We start from the raw sequence: 24,099 nt of genomic DNA on the forward strand, positions 1-24,099 counted from the left end.
AACCCCAAAGTGCCAAGATCAATTTTGTCATCTGAGAAGAGCCTCAAAGTAGAGCTAAATAATAACAGCTATCATTTATTGAGTTCTTGCTATATGCCAGCCACTTTGCTAAGCACTTTTCATGAATTAGCTTATTTAGCCCTCACTAATCCTGAGGTAGACACTGTTACTATTCCTTTTAACAGATGAAGAAACTAAGGCTCAGAGGAGCTAAGTAACTTGTCAAAGATCACATGGCTGGTATGGTGAATCTGGGATCTGAGGTCAGGACTAAGGGCAAGGTCAAGGCCCTTAACTTGTAAAGGCTATACTGCCTGTCTCCCAGTAAGTATTTAAGGCAATTTCTCTGCTTTGCCTAGGCTGTTGCCCCCTACCCCTCCATCCCACGTCTGGAGAAAAGTGCTCACAGGCGGGTTGGTCTCCTCCTAACCAGCCTGTCAGAAGGGAGAAAAGAAATACTGGCATGGTTCTGGAACTCAAGCCTCTGGCAACCATGCCCAGCCCTTCTTTGAGCTCGTAAGAACAGTTTCTCCTGTGAGGAGGTCTCAACCTATGTCTCCTCTCAGCTGGCATATCCAGAGCTGTATCTGCCTGGCAGGTTGGAAGTGGTCCTAAGCTCTGCCTCTGCACTGTATGGCTTCCCCTTTCTTTGCCCTGAGCTCTAGAACAAGGGAGCCAGGCCGAGGGAATTCTTTTCCAGTCCCCTTTGCCTAATAACAGAAAATATTTTCACCTGGATTTCAGAAAGTAAGATTCATGACAGCTCTGTTTGTGTTGTTTACCACCGAATCCTAAAAAGAGTGCTTAGCATGCAGTAGGTACTCAACAGTTGCTGAATGGACATAGTGAATGAGGTAATCTAAAAATGAGATTACCAAATTCCTGACTGCAAAGTATGCAGCAAATTATTAATTGGGTTATATAAAAGTGAATTATGTACAACTATGGCTTTATGTATTCCAGAAACAGGAAACATCAAGCTAAAAAACTGACTGGAGAATCCAATGCAAGAGGAAGAAAGGAAGAAATCAGTTTAAAAACTAGGTGGGGCAGGGGAAGAATCAGGACATTCCAGATACTTAACCATCCCCACTCCCAAACAAATATTACTAAACACATGTCCAAAGTGAAGAAAAAGCCATTTTAATAACAGACACATACATTCATAGGACTTAAAACAAGATGTAAATAGTATAAAATTAAAAAAAAAAAAAAGGAAAGAAAAAGGAAATCTGCATTTACTTGTAAACTTCATAAAAGCTGGTGGATTAACTGGCTGATAGGACTGCCCAGGGAAAACAAACACATGGATAAGGAGGTGCACCAACACTGTTAATGAATAAGAAATAACTGCAGATCATGCTCTACATGCCCAAGCCACCTGTACCCTAACTTGTCTCCTTAGAGACAAACCAGAACAGTCCTCCCCTAATTCTCCAACTCAGTCACTTGTTAATGGGTCACCTCTTAAATTTTTGTTTTTTTAAATTTCAAAACTACTCTTGGTTTAAAGACTCCACACATTATTACTGGCCAGTCCCCACCAACTATACTTGTTTTGACAGAAATAAAAATACAAATGCTCCAACTGAGCCTGGATGACAACACACCATTTTCTTTTACATCTGGGGAGATTTTTGTGAAGTCCAAAGCAAGCTATTACTTGTACTTCAAAACAAAAACAAAATGCCAGCCTTCTAAAAGGTGACAAAGGCACCACTGCCCTCAGGAGATAGACAGAAAATGTAAAAATGCTGTTACTTTACTGCTACATAGATGCATTTTGTGCATGGAAAGCCTCTTCATTTAACATGATATAACCAACAGAATTATATTTTAGGATAACAAGAAAAGCAGTTTAGAAAAGGCAAACAGTTACACACAGAAGCATAAACACAAGTACCTTATTTTTCAGCTTGCAGTAAGGGTAATAAGTTTGACATACATATCCAGAAAATTAGACAAGGTGATTTTTGGCCGAGTAATATTGCCAAACACACCACCACTCAGTGCAAGCTTTGTTTGCCAAGTCCAAAAAAGTGGCCTGACATTCTCTGTGCAATGAACATATTCTCCCCCACTACCATCCCATTCACTGGGCAACAGCAGCAGGAGGGAGACAAAGCATGGGGACTCAGAGGGAAAAGGATACTACTTAATTTGGGAGAAAAACCATGGGCTAATTGTGCTAAAGAGACTCACAAAAATTTTTGAGAACCCCAATGCAAATACTGGCTGGAATATGACCTGGAGACTAAAGACACCTACCAAAGTCATAAATACAAGGGTCCAAACTGATGTTTGGCCATTGATTTTAAAGGGACAGATGAAGTATTTTTCTCTAATGGAGAAAGACAATTAAAAATAGAGACTTTTCTTATTGGAACTGCTAAATAAAAATGTATCAAAGTGGTTTTAAATTTGATGGGCAGTTATCCTTTGAAACTGCAATACAAAAGGGTCACTTAAAAAAAAAACCTGAATAACCCACTTGTCCCCCTGTCAATGTACACAATTAGAAAATATTTACACACTGTAATTACAAGCAATATAAGCAGTATTTTATACTTTGAGATATTGTACACTTTACACAATGCAAAATGAGAAAAATATGGACACTTATAAAATCACACACAAATAATGTATCTACAAAGTATTAAATTACAGAGAGTGAAAGCCCCCATCGTTGGGCAGATAGATGCCAGAGTTTCAAGCTTCTGTCAATATAACTCTTTGTATCTATCTCATTAACCATAAGTGGCATTTTCTAACAATACCCTTGAGAGGTAGTATCAAGATAATAATATTCTTACCAGTAAACTCAACACAGAATAAAACTTTTGTTGGTCTGACTCTTGAAGCCTCATTCAGCCCGGGTTCTTGGGAACTGGATTAACTTAGTCTTCCCTATAAAGTCTCTAACTGCTCAATGCTTGACATGGGCTCAAAAGTTAGATACTATTTTAAATGATAAATTTAAGATAAAATGGTTTTTACTCCTAAGCCTCAATTTAGAGGTAGAAAGCTATTTTTAAAAATTTATTTTCTCCCCTCTCAAACCATAAACGTCAAGCCCAATTCCCTTCCCCTCCATCATCCTTCCCTCACAACTGGAGGAAGCAGAATGCTCAGGAGAGCAGTGTCATCCAAGTCAATATTGAAAGAAAGGAAAACAAAGCTGGCATTATCTTTCAAGAAACAAACCTCCTAAAAGGGACACTCAGTCAACAAAAGAATTTTTCAGTTAGCTAAGTAAGAGGCTATTACTACCTAAGGCTTCAAAAGGCCCTTAGGCTAAGACCAGCATGTGCACTTCTACTAACCCTCCACCATTTAAACCAAAGGATGGCTTTCCAGTGTTTAAGAATTTAGAGCAGCTGTGGTTTTCAAGTGCAACGAATTTAAAATACAAGCACACACGCACACACACACATACACACGCGTGCGTAGTGTACCAAAGAATAAATGCCATTCAGGTCTCTGCCAAGGTTATATACTCATGAAAGTAAGGTTTTTGGAAACATGTCCAGATCTTTAAGGTTTTACAATATAGACTTCTGTAATATGGCTACAAAGGGCCAGAATTCTAAGATTTAGCCAAGGTTCTAAAATTTAACCAGTATTAAAAAAATATATATATATATATATATGCACTTAAAGAAAATCCAAAACAAACTGCATATGTATGTTTTGGAATAAAAACAGAGCCACTATTTTATAGCTTAAACTCTTCCCCTTAAGGGGATCTGACAATATACCAAACTTCTGTTTCTCAACTGTTTGTTCTGATGTATTTTAAAAACCCAACAGATTTATAATCTTGAATAGCCAAGAAAAATGCATGGATTAAAACCCGCCAGTGGTTTACAGGAGTAACAGAAGAGATTTATCCTTTCTATTAGTAAACTCAGTTCTAAGCGTTCCCTTTGAGTCGTAAAATAACCAAGATGGAAAATTAAACCAACTGGAACTTGATCTTGGTTTCCATGTCCATCTCCTCAAGTTCATCCAAACCCTTTCTTACATCCTTTCTGTGATTATCCAAGTGCGGCAAATACAATCCAAACAAACAAAAAAGATAACTGGCTTACAATTTAACAAGAGTTAACAGGGGAAGGTTAGACATGCAACTATTAGCTGCTTCCACCCCTCCCCTCTTGTTACGGGATTCTGCTCTTTTAAAAGGCCGGTTGCCTTTTTAAGCAGATCGCATTTCGTATCTGCTTCAGAAATGGCAATTTCTTCATTACCAGCTTCATACTAGATATTCAAGTAGCACATCTGCTGAACATTTTCTTATCCTTCCACTGGGTTCTGTACTACTTTCTACTCCTTTAGGAAAGGCTCTTATTGAATTTCTCTTGGTTCATAATTTTGCTGCTGCAACTCCTGTTAAGAATCTGGTACCCAGAAGTCATGAAGCTGCCCCTAGAAAAGGGAAGGGGGAAAAAAACAGAATAAAGGAAAATCAGATTATGAATTAATCCTTATAAAACCACTAATCATCAGACAATGGGCTTTGATAATGAAAGTAATAAAGTCTTGATATTATACATTGCTCTGAAAATTTACGGTAATCAGATTCAAGTTTCACATTTTATAGTCTAAAAATTTTTTTAAAGTATAAGTAAGTACAAGATGTTTTCCTCAGTAACACACACATGTGGAGGGACATATTTAAAAAGATTAAGTAAAACGTTAAGCTGATTTTTAAAAAATTATTTATTTATTTATTTATTTGGCAGTGCCGGGTCTTAGTTGCGGCACGCGAGATCTAGTTCCCTGACCAGGGATCAAACCCGGAGCCCCTGCATTGGGAGTGCGGAGTCTTAACCACTGGACCACCAGGGAAGTCCCTGTTAAGCTGATTAATACAAAATTTTGGTATTAAATTCTTTTCTGTTTTAATGTTACGTCAACAAAAATGGCAGGCCTAAAAAAAAAGTCTACTGAGATTAAAAACTAAAACAAGAACAACAAAACGTTAACTTAAGATTTCTCAAAGACTTCTCTATCTTATGAAGAACACCAACAGCAAAAGAGTCAAAGTGTCATAACACAGCGAGACTGCTTTTCTTAACTCATCTTCAGTGTTCCTGCTACTTTTATATAAAATATGAGCAACTTCTAGGCCCTATCTAATGAAAGTATGGTCTCCGGATCAGCAGCATTGGCATCAGTCTGAGAACCTGTTAGGAATGCAGAATTATCTCAGGCTACACTCCAGATCTATTAAATCAAAATCCGTATTTCAACAAGTTCCTTATTGAAGCCTATGTACATTAAAATTTGAGAAGCAGGGAATTCCCTGGCAGTCCAGCAGTTAGGCCTCTGTGCTTTCACTGCCAAGGGCACAGGTTCAATCCCTGGTCTGGGAACTAAGATCTCACAAGCCACATGGCGTGGCCAAATTAAAAATAAATAAAATTCGAGAAGCATTTTAGACAATCCCATATTAGTTGGTTTGTAAGTAAGCAGGATGGCAAACTTAACATCACGTGTTTAAACAATGCCTCTCTTAAGGAAAGTCTCCTTAGATATAACACCAAAACCCTAAGTGACAAAAGAAAAAGAAAGATAAAACTGAACTTCATCACAATGAAAAACTTCTGTTCTACAAATATTATCAAAACAATAAAAGATAACACACAGAATGGGAGAAAATATTTGCAAATTATATACCTAATGAGGGACTTGTATTTAGAACACATGGAAAATTCTTAAAATTAGAAAATTTAAAAATGGGCAAAGGATTTGAACAGACATTTCTTCAAAGAAGCTATATGAATGGCCAATAAACACATAAAAAGATGCTCAACATCAGTAGTTATTAGGGAAATGCAAATTAAAATCACAATGACATTCCATGTCCAACCCCCTACTATGACTGTATCAAAAAGACAGATAATAACAAGTGTTGGCAAGAATGTGGAGAAATTAGAAACCTCATACATTCTGGTGGGAAAGTAAAACAGTGAAGCCACTTTGGAAAACAGTCTGGCAGTTCCTCAAAACATTTAACACACAATTACTATACGATCCAACAATCCCACTCCCAGGTATATGCCCAAAATGTTTTCATTTGAAATCATACATTTACACCAAAACCTATACACAAATGTTCATGGAAGCATTATTCATAACAGCCAGGAAGTGGAAACAACTCATTTAATAAGTAGATATATAAAATGTGATATATCCATATAATGAAATATTATTTGGCAATAGAAAGGACATACAACATGCTACAATATGGACTAACTTAATATGTTACATAAAAGAAGCCAGTCATAAAAGACTACATCATATATGATTCCATTTGTATGAAATATAAAAAACAGGCAACTCTATACAGACAGAAAGTAGATTAGTGGTTGCCTAGGGCGTGGAGTAGGGACGGGAGTGCAGGTGGTTGGGAATGAGAAGTCACTGCTAATGGGTATGTGATCTCTTTTTGGAGTGACAAAAATGTTCTAAAGTTAGATTGTGGTGATGATTGCACAACTCTGTGCATATACTAAAAAATACTGTACACTTTGGGTGAAATGAATGATATGTGAATTTTATCTTAATAAAGACATTAAGAAAAATACTCCACGTGAAATAACCTCCATTTGATGCAATGTAACATTTTAAAATGGGCTCAAACACCTTTGGAAATAAATTAATGAATATAAGAGCAAACAAAAATTTAAAAACATACATAAAATATTATACTGGGGCTTTCAGTTCATTTTAGGATACCTAGAAGCAAGTGCTCTGTCATACTTTTTTTGAATAGTATGAAGAAATAACATTTAGCAAAACTACTGAGAATAAATGAAACTGTTTAATAAAACGACACCTGAGTAGGCCGACAGTTCTGGATTATTTCCTGCCATTTTCCATGTATCCTGGCAACCAAATCTTTTACCTTAAAAATATCAAGAAGGGGAAAAGGGATCAGAGCAAAACAATTTAATGCTTGATACAAAAGACCTCATAGCTGTGACAGACCCACACCCGACAACTCAATGTGGTTTCTGTTAAGAGAGAATAAACTCCTCAACCTCTGGAGGGGCTTTCAAGTCATAGTGATTACTAAGACCTTCCTTCATCACCATATCTAAAATACTGAATGCTTAGGACTCCATTTTCCCATTAGTTACTAAAGATCATCCAGAAAAACATACTCCCTGCCTTCAAGACACTTATATTTCCAACTCGCTGTCTTTTGAACACCCACAAAGGGATGCTGAAGAGTGGCCTTTGTTACAGGACCCAAAGCTTTGGCTGTTCCCTGCCTTCCAAGTTCTATTTGAAAGACTCAAGGCCACAAAAAAGGGTTGTCGTTTGTTCCTTTTCACACTATTAGGAGATCCAAAATTCAATGCTAAGCCTCTCTACGTTTTTGCAAAGTACAGTGGACTCTTGAACAACGCGGGGGTTAGTGGTGCCAAGCCCCCGCACAGCAGAAAATCATACTGCTCTCTCTGCCTCAAAAACAAAGAAAGTGATAAATGACTCACCCAAGGGCAGGAAGCTGAAACAATCTGGACAGAATCAGTACTCAAATCCGTGTTGTTCAAAGGTAGACTACACTATGAATCCTCTTTAAATACCTGATCTATTCCTATATTTGGAGGTTTAGCAAGTCTCTGTGTTAAACTCCTACCACATTAGAGACTCTCAGTTAGTTCCTGGACATAATTGCTTGACAAAAATATTTTATTTAATTAAATTAATTTATTTATTTGGTCGTGCCACACGGCATGTGGGATCTTAGTTCCCTGACCAGGGATCGCACCCATGCCCTCTGCAGAGGATGCGCAGAGTCTTAACCATTAGACTGCCAGGGAAGTCACAACAAAATGTTTTAAACAGGTCAGGAATTTTATAGTTGCTTTAAGTTTATAAAGTAAATTTCAAGGTCTGCTTTTTTCTCCATTTAGAGTTCAGCAGATTCAGTTTCTCTAAAACAATCACCACCTTTTCTACCAGATGCTTGTGGAGAAGCATGCAATTCATCTATTTCAGCAGGACCATCCCCTGAAAGCAACTGCCACAGACCTCTGTGTCATTCTCTGCTCTAAGTAAGAGGAGCCCTGGCAGCAGTCTATGCCCAGCCTCTTGGCTTTAAGAAACAAAAACCTTGGGTGGTCCCCCTTAGCACGTCTGTCAGCAGTAGCCACTACCACCAAGTTCTATGGGCCAGTAACTTTAATGTTCAAAAGAATGTGCTTCTGAAACTACAGTTTCCACTCTAAGGCAAAGAGCTATCCCCTACATGTATTTGAAAATCTGCAATCTGATACAATTTCATTAGTTGCTCATTTTTTATTTAACTTAAATCTAGTAAAATAAATACAGATACTAAATCTAAATGAGCATTGTTGAAATATCTGACCTTTACAGCTAATTAATGTAAAATATAAAGTTACAAAGCCGAAACTATCCAAACACAAATGGCAAGAATGGATTGGCTCTACACTACAAAAGCTAAAAGATGATTTAGAATAAAAAACCTTAGAAGAAAAAGTTTCCAGAAAAACCTGTTTTGTTTCAGGAAAAATCGTCAAATTGTTTTATTAATACCAAAGTTGCTTTCCTAACTCCATACTCATATATTCAGCTTTTCTATTCGGCTTGTCTTAAAATGTATTTGCTTTGAGAGTTTTTCCCCTCCTTTACTTTCAATCTAGCTAGAAGTACTTAGTAGAAGTTAATTTGTTATTAAAGGAGAAAGTCATATTTCTAATCTTATATGTTCCTTCTTAAAGAGAGGTTTATATGCTTTTCTTACTCAAGTATTAATGAAACCAAGGTTAAACAAACAAACAAAAAACTAACAATAAGTAAGAAAAACACACACTTACCTTTGTTCTATAAAACAGTCTTGCATCTTCCCTAATATCACACTTAACATGCTTTTCTAAAGCCCCACAGAGGTGCACAAAGTGTTTCTGTGTAAAACAAATGCAAGGGATGAAAACAACTCTGAAGCATTACAAATTAACAAAGAAAAGATCATGTAGCTAGAACAGCTAACAATCATTTTAAAAAATCTACCTTAGCAATTTCTGATATTAACCATCCAACATAATAGCAGTCATATCAGTAAAAAGTACTAACTGCCACACAGTAAGACTGTTATGGTTTATTGCTAGTTAATGCATAAAATATACACAAAAATAAAGGTTGTTTTGCTATGTATTAAGGCACATTAATGAAAATCAACCCTAGAATTCAGACTGTGAAGTAGTGCCTAGAAATTTAAGAGTCTTTCCATTAACACATTCTCTAATGAAATATTCAAGTAACAGCTAACCTATTTTTTTCTCTATGAACAAAAGGAGGTTTAGTGGTAGTTCCTTGAAAAATTGTCTTAAGTTTTAGAAGTGTATGGTCCAAAACAGTCACACTCATATATATATATACTAAGGTTGAATATACTAAGGTGAGAATGTAAATGGACATTTTTTGGGAGGGAAATGTGATAACAACCATTTTAAAATAATTAAAATTTGAAAAATTTATAACCTTTGATTTAACATTTCTACTTCTAGGAATTTACCCTAGAGAAATGCTTCCAAAGGTTCATGTAATGCTTCCAAAGGTTCCAAAGGTTCATGTAATCATACAGAAAGGAATGTTCATCCATAAAGGTTTTGAAATACTACAGTTATTAGATAGATGTGCCAGTAATTTACAGTGGGGGAAAAAGAAAGACAAGTTGCAAATAATATGAATAACATGACCTCATTAAAAAAATAATTATGTTAGTATATGCATAAATTATGGAGAAATTTATAGGAGGGCACTTGATTATAAAGTCTTTCACTTTCTACCTTATATGGTTTTATAATAATTGAATTTTAAAGCAATAATCCTTGATTGTTTTCTAATCAGAAAAAAATAATTTAAAAATGTAAAGACCATATATAAGAACAGATAGATGACTATGTTAGGTTCCAATCAGGAGAGCAAACATAGTTCTATGTACAGCGGTGTTTATAAAAAGACATGAACCAGTCTTGTGTCCTTCTGATCATGCCTAAGGAGATACAAAGTTTTAAACAGGGGTTGGATTACCTAAGGTGTGAAACATGAAGAATTAAACAAGAACTTTCCCCAGGAGTATGGAACATGATAGGACAGGAAGAATAAAATAATTCAAAATGAAAATCTTAACATGGGGAGATAATTTAGAAATGCATATCTGAAGTAGCCTGACTTACCATCAGTTTAATTTTGAAGGCAAACATTATTTCTAAAGAAACAGGAAGTGGAGTGGGAGCAGAGATGGGAAGAAACCAGCTAAGAGCTAGCCCATTTGGTATTTGGTGATCTTGATATCTTATTAATGTATTACACTACTGCCAAGTTATCACAGTTAAGTTCCACTCCAGTAAACAGAACCAACATGTGCAGACAAATAATTTTTGTCAGTGACATGGCTGCAAGGTTACTATTACTTCTCTCTTTCCAGTGTACACTGGGATTTCTATAGTGAATCCAAAGGTAACTTGATAAGTTATTTTATTAAGTTTTCTCCTATATAAAGAATGTTCATTTATTCCATCAATAGTGACACTTATTAAAAACAAAAAACACTAAAAAATACCTACCCGTTGTCCAGAAGAAAAAGAGTGAGAACAACTAACTTCACCGACTAAATGAAGAAGAATGTAGGTCAGGTAATATGCCTGGTAGAGAAATGAATAAAATCAACACCCATGAATTAGCTAGAATACATGTCATCCCAGTTTATACATTAGGAAAGCTGCCTAGGAAGGATTAAGGATTCGCTAAAGTTAACTGAGCTGGTCAGTAAGGAAAAGCCAAGCATTCATCCCAGGTTTCCGATTTCTAACTCAAGTGCATTCCTTTTACCACCTCACGACTGCCCTAGTAAAGGGCTACAAAAAATACTCCCAGTATTAAATTACCAACAACCATCCTTTTACCTCAATCCTCAAGTTAACTGAAGAATTTCATGACAGCAATAAACAAAAATATCATTCACTATATAATTGTGTTTGCTAGAATGTATCTAGTCTCTAAACCCAGAAACATCTATGGTTAGGAAGTTGTCATTGGTTATGCTCATATGTACTCTTTTGAGATGATCTAGCCGTGGATACCTGCTTTTCAAGTTCCAAATGAAGACTATCATCAATAGTGCCATTTGGTTGTTCAGCCCTTTTCTTCAAGACCATCTTCTTCAACAAATCTGAAGGCTTCATTTGCACAAGATAGCGATGCAAGACTGATATCTATCAAAAGAGAGGAGACACTGAATAATACTAGGTAATACACTTGCTCTTTCTTAGGCTATTTTTTTTTCAGTGTGTCCTCTGTTCATTTTGCCTTCTCTAATTTTGCCCCTTTAGCTTCTTATAGTCCAGTGATATTCACTTCTTTACTTAAAAGTCCCCAAATGACCCACCAAGGTCATGTGACTTTTCTGTACTATTAAACTTCACTACAATAAAATGAGAGTAAAAAAAAAAAGTCCCCAGTTGCTTAAAAGGGATCTTATTTTATTTTATTTTTTTGGCTGTGCCATGCAGCTTGCAGGATCTTATTTCTCTGTTCAGGGATTGAACCCAGGCCCCAGCAGCAAAAGCGCTAAGTCCTAACCACTGGGCCACCACGGAATTCCCTAAAAGGGATATTAAAGATTTAGTACTTGTAATTGAGGATGAAAACTTAAGGAGGAGACCAAATGGCATTACAATAGAGGTCAAAGGGAGGACTTCCTTTGAGAAATTATTTGAAAGGCAGCAGAGTTGAATCTTCCTCCCCGTGAGTAGCATTATTGAATTCTGAAAAGAATTTTCTTTTTTAAATAAATAAATTTATTTATTTATTTATGGCTGCATTGGGTCTTCGTTACTGCACGCGGGCTTTCTCTAGTTGCAGCGAGCGGGGGCTACTCTTCATTGCGGTGCGCGGGGCTTCTCATTGAGGTGGCTTCTCTTGTTGCGGAGCACGGGCTCTAAGCATGCAGGCTTCAGTAGTTGTGAAGCACAGGCTTAGTTGCTCCGCGGCATGTGGGATCTTCCCGGACCAGGGCTTGAACTCGTGTCCCCTGCATCGGTAGGTGGATTCTTAACCATTGTGCCACCAAGGAAGTCCAAGAATTCTCTTTTGATGGCAGTAAATATCACTGAAAGGACTGAGAGCTATTTGCTAATTACCCTGGTGGCTCAGGTGTGGTCCCCCAAAAAATCTAGAATGAAATCTACATCAACTCTATTAATGTAGAAACCAGCTGTCCTTTTCAATCTCTCTGTCCCACAGCACCTTGTGCATACTTCCATCACAGTTCTTGCTACACTGTACCACAATGGTTGCTTAATTCTGTTTCAACCACTACATTATGTTTTCAAGGTCAGAGTCTCTATGTTATTCACTTTTTTTTTCTTAATCTGTAGGACCTAACGGACTATCTTGTACTGAACTGCAATTCAAACAAGAACACCACGTCTAGATCAGGTTCTGTGTTGAATTTTCAGATTCAACTATGAATAACCCCATTAGTGCTATTATGCTTGTAAAAAGCCTTCAGGACTTCTCATTGTGGGGTTTCTATAGGACATGTTTATACACACTCATATATACATGATATATTCACTACTGGGCAACCACATTTAAGCTCTATAATTTAAAGACTGTTTAATATTAAAATAGGTACAAGATGCAATTAATGTTTAATAGTTCTGCAATTTCTAATCTTGTGATAAAATTGCTAACATTGACAAGGTGAACTAATTAAATAAATAATGTCATATTTATATAGCACATTATGATTTTCCCAGTACTTTTTTTTTTTAAATTTATTTATTTTATTTATTTTTGGCTGCATTGGGTCTTCGTTGCTGCGTGCAGGCTTTCTCTAATTGTGGCAAGCGGGGGCTACTCTTCGTTGTGGTGCGTGGGCTTCTCATTGCGGTGGCTTCTCTTGTTGCAAAGCACGGGCTCTAGGTGTGCAGGCTTCAGTAGTTGCGGCACACAGACTCAGTAGTTGTGGCGCATGGGCTTAGTTGCTCCGTGGCATATGGGATCTTCCCGGACCAGGGCTTGAACCTGTGTCCCTTGCCTTGGCAGGCAGATTCTTAACCACTGTGCCACCAGGGAAGCCCTCTCCCAGTACTTTTTATTTATTTATTTATTAAAATAAATCTATTTATTTATTTATTTATTTTTGGCTGCATTGGGTCTTCGTTGCTGCACGCGGGCTTTCTCTAGCTGCAGCGAGCGGGGGCTACTCTTTGTTGCAGTGTGCGGGCTTCTCATTGTGGTGGCTTCTCTTTGTTGCGGAGCACAGGCTCTAGGCACGCGGGTTGCAGTAGTTGTGGCACGTGGGCTCAGTAGTTGTGGCTCGCAGGCTCAGCAGTTGTGACTCACGAGCTCTAGAGCGCAGGCTCAGTAGCTGTGGCACACGGGCTTAGTTGCTCTGCGGCATGTGGCATCTTCCCGGACTAGGGCTTGAACCTGTGTCCCTTGCATTGGCAGGCAGATTCTTAACCACTGTGCCACCAGGGAAGCCCTTTCCCAGTACTTTTTATACATTAATTCATCTAATTGTCCACAACCATCCTATGTGGTAGAGGGTGTGATACTGTCTCTATTTCACACATAAAGAAACAGGGTCTCATTAGTTAAGTACCATGTTAAAGATTACATGAATAGTATTATGCCTGAGTTAGGCTCTAACCTCAGTACTTTTGACGTAGGATCCATCAATTTTCTCTACACATCACTAGCTCTCCCATTTATTAAAAGAAAACAAGGGTTTCCCTGGTGGCGCAGTGGTTGAGAATCTGCCTGCCAATGCAGGGGACACGGGTTCGAGCCCTGGTCTGGGAAGATCCCACATGCCGCGGAGCAGCTAGGCCCGTGAGCCACAATTACTGAGCCTGCGCGTCTGGAGCCTGTGCTCCGCAACAAGAGAGGCCGCGATAGTGAGAGGCCCGCGCACCGTGATGAAGAGTGGCCCCCGCTTGCCACAACTGGAGAAAGCCCTCGCACACAAACAAAGACCCAACACAGCCAAAAATAAATAAATAAATAAATAAATAAATAAATAAATAATAAATGTACTAGGAATTTGAAAGATTTAAAAAAAAAAAACCAACAAAAATGTTATTTATACCTGCAGATTATTCGCATTAGGGATATCTTCATGTTTCTCATCCAAAAGCTTTGAAATAATCACTAGGCTGAGGCACTGTCTCAGTTGCCTGAAATTAGAATTTTAAAATATTTAGAATGTGTTTAATCAATACTGCTTAAGAAGCAAATGAAGTTTGCCAAAAGAAGTTCTTCTAATTCGAAACATAGCTAATGTTTCAAGAGAAGGCTATACAAGAATATATAAGCTATACTAGAACAGTAAAATTTTCATGTAAAATATTTGTACACAAAGTTAAAGTTGCCTGAAGCTCAGGAAAACCATTAAGAGCCTTTATCTTTGACCCTGATGATTTACTGTTAGAAAATCTATTTTACTGCTGGGATTTCTTTTTACTAAAGCCAAAAAGAAAGCAAAAAAAAAAAACCAAAAAACAAACTGACTCATTTTCATGGTATATGCTATCTATATTAAGTTATCAGATAAGCTAAAATCAAAAATCAAGAATATTACAAACTGATCTAAGTATCAGAATCAGGCTGTCAATGCCTTTTCCCACAACTGAATATGAAATAAAAGACTCTGATTTAACATTCAAGGAACGATTAAAGGAAATAAAGGACCTAAAAGCATTTCATTAATGTAAACACACATTTTTCTTAGTGTTTAATTCTCACTTTTCAATACCTTCCACGTGATGTCCAGTTAGGGACCAGCTGCACCAACCACAGAAGGTTGTGGGGATGGCTGGAGAGTTCATTTATGGCCAGACAGAGTTCAGGCACCTGAAAACAAACAGTGAGCAAGATTTTTCAAATAGGTCAGTGGAATCAAATATCTAACAGATCATCCACATCCCTTCTTAATGAAGCATTATTATAAAAAGCATTCATTTTTAGAAACAGCATGGAGTACACATATTCAGTTTTATCTTAAACTCTAGAATAGACTGAATATTTACCAGAATTTCATTTGGCTTTTGTGTTTTGTGCTACATCATATCTATCTGTATTTAAACAGTCCTTCGAAGAATAAAGTAATCTAAGTATACATACCAGTTTCCAAAGGTATATAATGAGAGTTGCACAAGATAATACATGTTCCTGACCTGGGATTTCTTGAATTTTAGGAATCCTCAACTACTCCAGTATTTAAAGTCTAACAGAACTGCTTCAAAATAATCCCTGAGTAGGGAAGGGAAGTACGGGATGAGGGTAAGAGATAAGATTGATTATGTTTTGATAATTGTTGAAGCTGGGTGATAAGTATTTAGGGGTTCATTAAACTCTTCTACTTTTGCATGTTTGACATTTTCCACCAAAAAAGGCTGAAAAATATAATTTTAAAAAACCTAACAAAAACTATACATGTTTACCACCAATGGCTGCAGAAGTTCAACTCAAATTCTTGCTGTATGTATGATTCACTCTACCATTTCATTTAGGTCTCTGTTCAAAGGTCACTTCAGAAAGGGCTTCCTTAACTACCTCATATGAAATAGTAGAGCATCCCTGCCTTGTCCTGCTTTATTGTAATTTGTAGCACTTATTATAACTTAACATGATATTATAATCTACATTTACATTGTTTATAACCTAACCCTTTGACTAGAATAGAAGTGCTGGGAGAGCAAGGGCTCTTCTTCTTCACAGCTTTATCTCTAGCACCTGCATTAATGCTTGGCCTACAGTAAATCCCCAGTAAACATAACACATTTTTTGTGGAATGAATTAACTGCAGTTTTAGAAAAGATTCAGTTTCATGAATTTAAATACAGTGCCAGCACAGACAGTCGTTTCTTCAGTTTATTTTTCATCTGCTGAAGATCTTAACTGAGGTTAGAAACTTTCAATTCTGCACGCACTATGAAAGTCAAATTGTGATGCTATACAAAAAACAATATTAAAATTTTAAGTAATGTTACCTTTGTATTCCAATCTCTGATGTTTTTCATCAGGTTTATCAGGAGGCTTTGAAAGTCCACTAGAGGAATCTGTTTCAGTTGTTTCTCCAGACTCATTTTAAACAACATTAAAATCAGTAACATTATTTCACAATCCTGGTAACCTTCCGGATGTATAGATGTACACAAGCCTAGAAACTTTGACACATATCAGAGACAAAACAACTTAAGGAGATATATTCTGCTTGAAGAGTTTACATTATAAAAACTTTTTAACAAAAAATGCAAAAGAGAACTATATAGAAATTGAAACATCAGTTGTCTAGGAAAAAGAAGGCAAGAAATACTCATGTTAATAGTTGACTTGATAAGTATTTTCTTCCCCATTTTTAATTTTCAAAATTTTCTTGACAGTTCAATATCATTGATTTGATTCAGCCACTAAAAATGTTTTAACAATGTTATTAATTCTTGGTCACTAAGTTATACTGTAAGTAACAATTTTTTTCTTCATATATTCTAATTCTAAAAAATTACTGGTTTCAAAACTACTAGTAGCAAAAAGCTTCTTGGTAAAGGTATTCCTAGAACTATTTTAATCACATAACTGATTCAAAGTTCCCTTTCGTTCCTAATATTAAAACAAAAATAAGGGACTTCCCTGGTTTGTGTTAGGGTTAGTGGTCCAGTGGTTAAGACTCCAAGCAGGGAACCAAGATCCCACATGCCGCACAGTGCGGCCAAAAAACAGAACAAAAAATAAATAAAACAAAAATAAAACAGCAAAAACAACCTTTAATATGAAGATTATTGCTAAGAAATTTCAGAGACTAGAAATCCCATGGTAAAACACTAGTGAATTTTTTTTTTTTTATTTAATTTGGCTGTGCTGGGTCTTAGTTGTGGCACACGGGATCTTCGTTGCTGCATGTGGGATCTTCAATGTGGCACGCGGGGATCCAGTTCCCTGACTAAGATCGAACCTGGGCCCCCTGCATTGGGAGCATGGAGTCTTAACCACTGGACCACCAAGGAAGTCCCTGATTTTGTTTTAAAACCATTAAGCAAAAAACTAAGTGGTTCCAGCTCTGTGCTAAAGACATACAAAAAAGAGTTTTCTCCTACCTTGACCACATTTAAAATGTTGGTTTCAGGGAGAGATGAAAATATTGGCTTACAAGATGAATCTTCACTTCCTTTCACCCCCAGTGTCATCTGTGTTTCAGAACTATGGAAGAGTGAATAAAGCAATGTGAAATTAGGCACAAAATTGTGAGAAGTACTGAACAACAAAAGTTTTACTGAGGTATAATTTACATACAATAAAAGGAATACACACATTTAAAATTTTGATGATATGTATACTAGTGTAACCACCATCCAAATCAAGAAATAGAACATTTCTATTATACCTCAAAAGTCCCTTCATGTCAGATCCGAGTCAGTTGGCTATCTCCACTCCAGGTGATTTCTATGCATTAGTTTTCCCTTGAACAGCTACTTTTTATGAGGCATTCTCTCTGTTGCTGTTGGTGTCAGAGAGCTATGTAGAAGGTGGCTCTGACTACAAAGAACTCATAATATTTAAAGGCCTCATAAGTGGCCCAACAAAACTTCCACAGCAATATAAACAATTCTAAGCACCCCAATTTTGGTTGAGGAATCAGTGAAGGTTCATGGAAGAGGAGACACATGAATTTGGCCTTCAAAACATAGATAATATTTTCTTGTTTAATTTTTTTTGAATAAATAACCCTTTCATATGGTTAAAAAAAAAGTTAAAAGAAATTAAGGCACAGTGTGCTGAAGAGAATTGTCCTCCCAGTCTAGGCCTTCAGCCACTCATTTCCCCTCCTCACAGACAATCACTACTAGTTTTAGTCCTTCCTCCCACAGGCATTTTATATACATACAAATAAATATGAATACACCTCTCCCCACTGCTTTAATACAAATGGTAGCATACTATACACTCGGTTGTGCACCTCTCTTTCGTCACTTAATATGTCTTACAGATACTCCTGTAACTACATGGGAAGAACTTTCTTATTTTTTAAAATATCTGCTCAGTAGTCCTGTGTCCATTCCTGGCTATACAACCTCAGGCAAGTTACTTAATCTTTCTGTGCCTCACTCACCTGTAAATGGGAATGAAAATACTATCTAGTAGTTGTAGTGACTATTAAATGAAGTACTATATATTAAGCCCCCAGAACCATGTCTGGCACATAGTAAACAATATGTAATGTTGGTAATTCTACTCTTATAAACAGTGCTTCAACAAGTGAGACAGATAATATTTTGGTGAGTAGACACTGAGGATGGAGGTGAGGGACTAGCATGAGGAAGATCCAATGCAGCAACGGCTAATGTGGAGGAACAGCAACAGAATCAATTTGGTTAGAACAAAAGGGTGAACAAAATAGAAAGCAGGTCAGAGTCAACTGTAGAGTCTTAAATACAGGTGTAAAGGTTTAATAGTGGAGAAACAAGCTTTCATAAAAGGAATCCTCTAACAATGAAAGGAATAAATATCTTGGAGGTGTAAAGCCCCCACGGGAAAGGAGATTTTTGCCAAGCTAGGCATGAAACGAGGATCTGAGTTAGACTGACACCGGGAACGAAAAGGAAAGAATAGCTGTGAGATAGGTAGAGGAAGAGGAACACAGGGATGTGACAATTGATGGAATACAGACTAGAAAGAGGTTAGGACTAGGTCTGTATTTCCTGCAGAATGGTAAAGAAAAGAACTGTCCTAGTATCCTTGAACATCTTACTCTCCCTACCTGAATATTTACTCTAACAACTTTTAAACATTTTTCACTCCAAACCTCCTATTTGGATAGAAACTTGCTACTGTGAATATGCACATATATACCAGCAAAAATGGATAAGCTGCATGTGAGTCCTAGTGAGAAAAGAGTGAGTTGTGATATCTCAACAGAATTCACTCTTGTGCTCATGTTGTTTAAACAGGTATTTGATTATGTTTCGCTCATCCCTTCACCAGCTTACTCTTGCTTACCTGTGTTCATCTTCGCCTACCACTACACAGCAACGGTGGTGACTTACAGCCACCACCTCCCGGCTCCCAAACCTGACTGAGGCAACTCTTCAGTTGGTAAATAATCAATCAAAAAAACAATTTTGCTAAATATTATTTGCATTTATTATGTCTTAATGAAATAATTATATATCTTTATTTCACTATTTCCACTACAGTACCTGTTCACTACAGTGAAGAAAGGAAAACAAATCTGTTGCATACAACATACAAAATCACCACATACTATTCAGTTCATTAAATGTTAAATAATAAAATAGTATTTTAACTTTCTAAATATAGGTATTTGAGTATTTTGGTCATGTTTGGGGTTTTTGAATGGTCTGAGAAAGCATTATTTTTCCTATTTAAATGGAATAGGATGGATGATGGAATACAGCCTTTATGTGAAAATTTGCTGTCCAACATATTTTCAGATACAGGTTACATCTGAGCAACAAGGAGGGATCCTGTATGGGGTGGAAAGAAACGGAGAGATGAAGAGTTTGGTTCTGGATATACCAAGCAACAAAAATTTGCTTTTTTTTTTTTGAAAATGTGAAGATGAGAATATTCTCATAAAGTTTAAGAACTGTTTTAATTTCTTTTCTTTTTCTGCCTATTTCCTTTGTCTATTTTTCTAATAGGTTACTGATCTTATTAATTTGAAATTAAGCCTTTGTCTGTGACCAGAGTTCCATTCTTATATAGTTGACCCTTTTTTTTCCTTTTTTTAATATGTATGTATGTATGTATGTACGTATTTATTTTTGGCTGTGTTGGGTCCTCGTTGTGGTGCATGGGCTTCTCATTGCAGTGGCTTCTCTTTGTTGCGGAGCACGGCTCTAGGTGCGTGGGCTTCAGTAGTTGTGACACGCGGGCTCAGTAGTTGTGGCTCACGGGCTCTAGAGCGCAGGCTCAGTAGTTGTGGTGCACGGGCTTGGCTGCTCTGCGACATGTGGGATCTTCCCAGACCAGGGATCGAACCCGTGTCCCCTGCATTGGCAGGTGGATTCTCAACCACTGTGCCACCAGGGAAGCCCCTACAGTTGACCCTTAAACAATGCAGGGGTCGGGGCACCCACCTGCTTCAAAGTCAAAATCCTTGTATAAAGTATAGTTGGCCCTGGACTTATTTTGTTCCACTGATGGAGCTATGAATACCTGCATTTGTCCCATGTTATTATCTGCTAAGGTCAGTCCCACCTCAAAACTCTTCTTTCTCAAAACTTTCCTGGGTATTATTTTTTCTATATGACTTTAGAATCACTTGTAGAGTCCCCAACTCCCCTCGTCCCCACAAAAATCTGACTGGCATTTCTTTATTTTATTTTAATTTTATTGGAGTATAGTTGATTTACAATGTTGTGTTAGTTTCATTTATTAGGATCTCATCAAGTTCACAGTTTACCTTAGGGGTAGCTCTAATGTATTTATGATGTTGAATTTTCCTATCTGGTCTTCTTTTTTGTCTCTTAGTAATGTTTACACACACACACACACACACACACACACACACACACACACACACACTTCTATTTAAGTTTATTCCAAGGTATTTAATATATTTTTCTTACTATTGCAAATGAAGTGTATCTTTTAACTAGCTACACAGTTCATATACCTGAAGGTTACTAATTTCTCTTTATTAACATTGTACCCTGGCATCCGTAACAAATTCTCTTACTGGCTTGCCATAGCTTTTCAGTTGATTCTTAGGCTTCTATGTATACATTAAATCACTTTTTCTGCAAATAATGAATCTTTCACCAACTCATTTCCTATCTTTATATCTCTTTTTTTTTCTTGTCTAATTGTTTTGGTCAGTAGCTCCAAAATAATGGTAAATAACAATAGGCAGTCTTATTTAAAAAAATTTTTTTAATTTAAAAAATGTTCCCATGTTTTCCCTGTTAAACATACTGATGGCATTTAGATTAAGTTAGATATTAAGAATATATCTAGGGGCTTCCCTGGTGGCGCAGTGGTTGAGAATCTGCCGGCCAATGCAGGGGACACGGGGTTCGAGCCCTGGTCTGGGAAGATCCCACATGCCGTGGAGCAACTGGGCCCGTGAGCCACAACTACTGAGCCTGCGCATCTGGAGCTTGTGCTCCACAACAAGAGAGGCCGCGATAGTGAGAGGCCCGCGCACTGCGATGAAGAGTGGCCCCCGCTCGCCGCAACTGGAGAAAGCCCTCGCACAGAAACAAAGACCCAACGCAGCCAAAAATAAATAAATAAATTAAAAAAAAAAAAAAAGAATATATCTAATTCAAGATCCATTTCAACTTTAAGATTTAAAAAAAATCAAGAATGAATACTGAATTTATCAAATGAATATTAACTGTTTATATATAAATTGTTTAAAAGACAATTTTTGGAGTTAATTATGAAAAGAACACTTACACTAGATCATCTTCATTAAAGTCTGGCTGAAGATTCTCCAGAGGAAACAAAGATTTAAAATCAATTCCCATATTGAAAAACACAGCAGCTATATCAGACAATGACGGAATCCAAGGCCAAACTGGTGAATCACTGAAGGTATCTAGTTAACAGAAGAAAATATTTTATCCCAAATCCTGGGTTCACAAACCCATAGTTGCAAGATGACAGTCTGCACATGAAACATGGATTATTACTATGATTTTATAGAAATGGCAGCTGGTAATGATATGTTAACCATATAGTTATTTAGAATGATCATATAGGAATTACAGATTTTCAAATAAATGTGAAGGAAATGACATTTATGAACAAAATACCTGCAAGTGATGGATAAAAGTGTGTAACTCAGGAGGAACATTTTCAAAAGACTGGAAAATAACAAGAGTGAAAAACCAACTACTGCTAACACAAAGATTTTACCATGTTCAGTGCCTATATAGTCCCAAGTCTTAAAACAAGTGAAAAAGGTAAATCACAATGCTTGTTTCATTATAAGGGATCTCAAAGGTAAGAATGCAAGTGTCATAGTTCTGCAGTGGATACGTTCAATCTTCTCAGTGCATAATCAGTACAATACTGCTGCTCACCAAAAAGCCATCAAAGTTAATTGGCTAAATGAACTTGCAACTATTTCCACTTATCCAGCACAGTAAGCTATGTCTTGGTAAAAATTAGGTAAGGGATGCCACTTGTAAGATCTTATACCCTTTTTCTCAATGCAACTAGAAAAATGCACTCATTTTTTATTGGAGTTTAATTTCATTATTAAAGACTTTATATTACAAAAATAATTTTTTATTCTATATATCCAAATATCCTAATTGTTTAGTAATATGAAAGAGATCATGTACAAAGCAACCAATAATTCACACTGTTAATCACAATAAATTTATCAACTCACCATTTCTTATTGTTATTTCCATTAATGTACTTAAAATCTGCACAGACACAATACAGTCTGTATGAACTGACATCATCTGCCAAAGTAGATAAATGATAGAGTATTAAGAGAGAAGAAAGAGCAAAGAGGCTCAGAGAGATGAACATACTCCACCCAACATAATACATGAGTTGGAATTTAAATCCAGGTCTGATCTGTAAGCAGAGCCCTTTCCATTCTAACATGCTGCTTGCTTTTTTTTTTTTTTTTTTTTTACAACTTTCATCTATAATTAGATAAATATAACTTTAAAAACTATCAAAAATACCTTTCTAGTTCATATTATGCCATGAAACCCAAAGACCATAAAGGAGAAGGCTACTAAATTGATCACATCACAGGCAAAAATCAAACCACAAACTAGTAAAAATATTTGAAAAGATACAAATATACAAATTAATAGACCAATGTATATTTTAAAGAGCTATTCAGTATCACTAGTAATCAAAGAAATGCAAAGAAAAATGACATGATATCATCAGCTGACTTCAAGACTGGTAAAGATTAAGAGTTTTCATAATACCCAGTGCTCACAAGAGTACTAGGAAAGAGGGAGTATGTCCAGTATGAGTGTAATTTGGTAAAAATTGTAAAGTCATTTGGTAATATTTATGCAGAGTCATTGTCCTTACACTTTGATCTACTCAGCCTTTTTAACATACAGGAATTTATATACAGAAGCATATAATTAATGTAATTTTACAAGACAACTTTTTGGGAACAAAATCTCAAGTTTAAAAGACATTAAAAAATCATAACATATTGAAAGTTATTTTAAAGTGGTTTTGTAGAGAAAAACATGTTGTATTTCTATTTCTCTTTTGTTTTGAAACCATGGATTATGATTATAATAAATTTAAATCTAAAATATAAGGGTGAATAGTCCAAACTCTGGTTTCAATCAGGCATATAACTTGTGTCATTTTGAAGTCAACCTATGTGAAAAAATGTCTTTGCTATGATGTTTGAGTCATTACACTCTGCCACTAGGGGCAGCACCATTCAAAGGCATGTTGGACACAGGACAAGTCCTGCATAAGAATCTTTTTGTGGGGGGGTGATGAATTTTAAGGTGGGCAATACAGTACATGAAGATAAATAAATATGTAAAGAGATACATACATACATATAAAACAATCTAATGTCTGTCAATTGAGATTGGGTTAAATAAATAAATAAATCATGGTACAGCACTACAAAGGAATACTATTACTATTACAATATGGTATATAATATAAAGCCATTAAAAAGAATGATAACATGTCTATACTGAGATGAAAATACTCAATAATTTATTGTTACCTGAAAAAAAAGTTATAAAACAGCACATATTCTGCTCACATTGTCTTTCTGGTCAACTATGTTTAGACACATGATAAAATCATGAAGATGCAAACATTTCAATTACATTTTAACAATTAAATTTCAAACTATCAGGACTATAGCATTAAAATGAATTCTGACATACTTTATAAAAAAAAAAAAACTTAGAAGTTGGTAAGTCTCTCCATCATGAAAAATGGACTTGGAATTGAAAAGGAGAAACGAGACAAAGTGTCTTATACAGAAAAAGCACTTAACAAATTATTATTAGTTTGCTTTTCAAAGAATAAATATAAAGAGTACAAAAAGCTGCTTACATG

General features: G+C 36.3%; 1 protein-coding gene across 2 annotated transcripts in view; it reads right to left on the reverse strand.

The window, feature by feature from the left end:
- Window positions 1-1,122: 1,122 nt before the first annotated feature.
- SLF2 (SMC5-SMC6 complex localization factor 2) overlaps window positions 1,123-24,099 on the reverse strand; it is a 41,965-nt gene continuing 18,988 nt past the window's right edge. For both annotated transcript variants that reach the window (XM_082425103.1, XM_082425102.1), the window contains exons 10-20: window positions 22,418-22,493; window positions 21,475-21,616; window positions 17,148-17,250; window positions 16,044-16,220; window positions 14,807-14,904; window positions 14,141-14,228; window positions 11,124-11,255; window positions 10,608-10,685; window positions 8,856-8,942; window positions 6,845-6,913; window positions 1,123-4,428 (exon numbers count right to left, since the gene is read on the reverse strand). In XM_082425103.1, the coding sequence (XP_082281229.1) occupies window positions 4,393-4,428; window positions 6,845-6,913; window positions 8,856-8,942; window positions 10,608-10,685; window positions 11,124-11,255; window positions 14,141-14,228; window positions 14,807-14,904; window positions 16,044-16,220; window positions 17,148-17,250; window positions 21,475-21,616; window positions 22,418-22,493 (1,086 nt within the window). In that variant the 3' untranslated portion in view covers window positions 1,123-4,392. The remainder of the gene's footprint in view (window positions 4,429-6,844; window positions 6,914-8,855; window positions 8,943-10,607; window positions 10,686-11,123; window positions 11,256-14,140; window positions 14,229-14,806; window positions 14,905-16,043; window positions 16,221-17,147; window positions 17,251-21,474; window positions 21,617-22,417; window positions 22,494-24,099) is intronic.

Source organism: Balaenoptera physalus (genome assembly GCF_965194825.1).
Source record: "Balaenoptera physalus genome assembly, chromosome: 14".
Classification (NCBI taxonomy): Eukaryota; Metazoa; Chordata; class Mammalia; order Artiodactyla; family Balaenopteridae; genus Balaenoptera; species Balaenoptera physalus.